The sequence below is a fragment of the Pygoscelis adeliae genome, unplaced genomic scaffold (genome assembly GCF_000699105.1).
Source record: "Pygoscelis adeliae isolate BGI_AS28 unplaced genomic scaffold, ASM69910v1 Scaffold448, whole genome shotgun sequence".
NCBI classification, from domain to species: domain Eukaryota; kingdom Metazoa; phylum Chordata; class Aves; order Sphenisciformes; family Spheniscidae; genus Pygoscelis; species Pygoscelis adeliae.
The window spans coordinates 151,563-154,313 of NW_008825288.1; the positions used below are offsets into that span (position 1 = coordinate 151,563).

At 47.5% G+C, this 2,751-nt stretch overlaps 1 protein-coding gene across 3 annotated transcripts in view; it reads left to right on the forward strand.

Moving 5' to 3' along the window:
• The first annotated feature begins 1,215 nt into the window (after positions 1-1,215).
• SLC35C2 (solute carrier family 35 (GDP-fucose transporter), member C2) overlaps positions 1,216-2,751 on the forward strand; it is an 18,011-nt gene continuing 16,475 nt past the window's right edge. For 2 of the 3 annotated variants that reach the window (XM_009329907.1, XM_009329908.1), the window contains exons 1-5: positions 1,216-1,275; positions 1,532-1,604; positions 1,788-1,956; positions 2,246-2,329; positions 2,670-2,751. The exon at positions 2,670-2,751 is cut by the window's right edge and continues 130 nt beyond it. In XM_009329907.1, the coding sequence (XP_009328182.1) occupies positions 1,539-1,604; positions 1,788-1,956; positions 2,246-2,329; positions 2,670-2,751 (401 nt within the window). In that variant the 5' untranslated portion in view covers positions 1,216-1,275; positions 1,532-1,538. The remainder of the gene's footprint in view (positions 1,276-1,531; positions 1,605-1,787; positions 1,957-2,245; positions 2,330-2,669) is intronic. The other variant, XM_009329909.1, reaches the window with a different exon arrangement.

Below are 2,751 nucleotides of genomic sequence, written 5' to 3' on the forward strand. Positions count from 1 at the left end.
CGGAGCCGCGTTTGATTGCGGCTCTCGGGCCGGGGTCCTGGGGTGGTCTTCAGGGCTGGGCGGGCCGCGGCGCCCGGAGCAAGCGGGACGTCTGCCGCCTCCCTTGGGGTAGGCGTGGAGCGGGGGCAGCGGCAAGCATCGCTCCCGCGGGCGCCCAGCACTGCGGGCGTCCCGTGCGTTTCCTTACCAGGTGCAGGGGAGGAGTAGGTGTTACTTAAAGCTTTAGGTTTAGACATGCTATCTCTATTGGTCATAACAAAAACTAGTTAGAATATGGAGAGGCCACACTGAATGTATTTTTATGAAGGAGCCACTGGCATGTGAGAACATACAATGAGAATCTCGTACAGTACCTCCATAAGTTGTCTCTGCAAGTTACTTTTTTTCTTTAATGTTGGAATCAAGCCATGCGTTTATGTTCTTTCAGGAGTTTTCCCTGGTTGGAACTTGGTCTTTATGATAGAGAAGTTCATCACACATGATCCACGAAACTGCTGTAGCTGAGACCAAGGAGTGAAGCTCTTACTCAGAGCACAGAACTCTAGCTACTTCAGCAGTTCTTTGGCTCTGTGTTATCTTGGTTCAGTTGTCGTCATACTGTCTCCCACAGAACAGCATCTAGTCTAAGATCTCTGGCAAGGTTTGCAATATCTTACATAACATGTCCTATGGTTTCTTGAAAAATGCTTTCTCCACATCTGTAGCAATACTGCCTTTCAGCATAGCATGCCACTGCATCAGTAAAACTGTTTCCTGTGGTAGGAAGCTTATATACAAGGGAGAATAGACTGTAACAAGAGCTGCACCAGGATTAAGGATTGTTGCCAGACTTGCTTCTTCAGGCTTCTTGCAATGGCCCTCATACTTACCAGTTATCATGCTCTGATACATTCAAAAAAGACTTTGTACAAATCTGTGATGGCTTTCATTCATAGGGAGGGCAAGGATTATTTCTGCACTTTTGCATAGTGTATGTTCAGTGAGCGCAGTGCTGAGCCCAGCTTAAATCACAGCGAACAGGACAGAAACATAAAGAGCTGAGGATATCTGAACTACGTTGGTACTGAAGAGTTAACCTGAGGAAAATGTGGGGGTTTTTATTGGGTCTGCTCTGCTCTCTATGTTCATGGTCAAGTAGCAGGATTTTTTTTGTTTTTTTTTTAATGTAGTGGAAGATAGTTAACTTCAGGATTTTTTCTTTGATTCTTTAGCTCTGTCAACTTCCTTGGATATTGGGCTGAGTAACTGGAGCTTCCTATACGTCACTGTCTCCCTGTGAGTACAAACGCCATCTTCCCTGGGAGCCCTCTGGTGGGGTTTAGAAAGTGCTTTGTCAGCGTCAGTTTCTTGAATGGGTGTATGGCTTGGTGGGGTTGGCACGCAGGGTCTATGGTGGCTTGGTGGGGTTGGCATGCAGGGTCTATGGTGGCTTGGTGGTAGCAATGTAGAAGTGGGTGATCTGGTTCCTAATAGTACTTTGCTGGGAAGAACTATATTGGAGGAGACTGACAGTGTATTTTGGTCCTTACAGCTACACGATGACCAAATCCTCTGCCATTCTCTTCATCCTGCTTTTTTCACTGCTTTTCAAGCTGGAGGAAGTGGTAAGGGTCCCATGCAATGCTTTAGGGAGGGAAAAGGTCAGGCCTAGGGAAATAGGCAGTACATGTACAAGAAACATGTAAGTAGAGGAAGAATGCAATTATGTGGATGAATCTGAAAGAGAGGAGGTGTCTCTTTGTTCAGCTTCAGGAGTCTGCAGTGACTTTGTGTTTGCTCTCATCTAGAGGGTGGCATTGCTGCTGGTGGTTCTGCTCATCGCTGGGGGGCTCTTCATGTTCACCTACAAGTCCACACAGTTCAACGCACAGGGGTTCGTGCTGGTGCTGTGTGCCTCTTTCCTTGGGGGTATTCGCTGGACTCTCACGCAGATACTTATGCAGAAGGCTGACCTGGGTATGTAGGGTGCTAGGAAGTGGGTGGTGATGCTGGTAACGGGGAGGAGAATAAGGACGTGGTAGCCCTTGCTGCAGAAACAAAGCATCTTGTGTAAGGGGCGGTGTTTGAAACCTGGGCAGGGGTTAGCTGTTGATGGGTAATGAAGGTGGCTTGGCCTCTGCAGCAGCACAGGTATGGGCATTACAACTAAGGTGTATGTCTAGGAATGGTACTAATAAAGGCTCTAGGAGCTATGTTGTTCCCTGGCTTGTTGCTACCTGGTCTGTTATTGATTCTCCTCTTTCAGGGCTCCAGAACCCCATTGATATCATGTTTCACCTGCAGCCGCTCATGTTCCTGGGGCTCTTCCCACTCTTTGCGGTGTTTGAGGGTGCGTGAGTTAATTAGAGAAAGCAGGGGTAGCTTTATAGAGTGGTTGGGGAGATTGCTTAGCAGTTTGTTGTTTGATATGATTCATTTAGATAAGTGAACAGCGATGAACTTTACAAAGTAGTTAGAGACCTGGAATTATAAGGACCCAGATATACCTTATGCTGGCAGAACATTAAAGAGTGCATAGGAATAGTGGCCTGCCACACTTGTGGAAGTAAGGGCTATGAAGAACTGGCTCCACATCCTGATATTGGACTGTGAGCAGCCCATCCCCATCTTGTTGTGAGGAGTCCTGGGAGTTGGGAAAGGTACTCTGCTACTCACTGTCTTGTTCCTAGGCCTGCCTTTGTCCATATCAGAGAAGCGCTTCCATTTCCACGAAGCAGGCATGCTGTTCTCTCTGGTAGGGCAGCTGTTCTT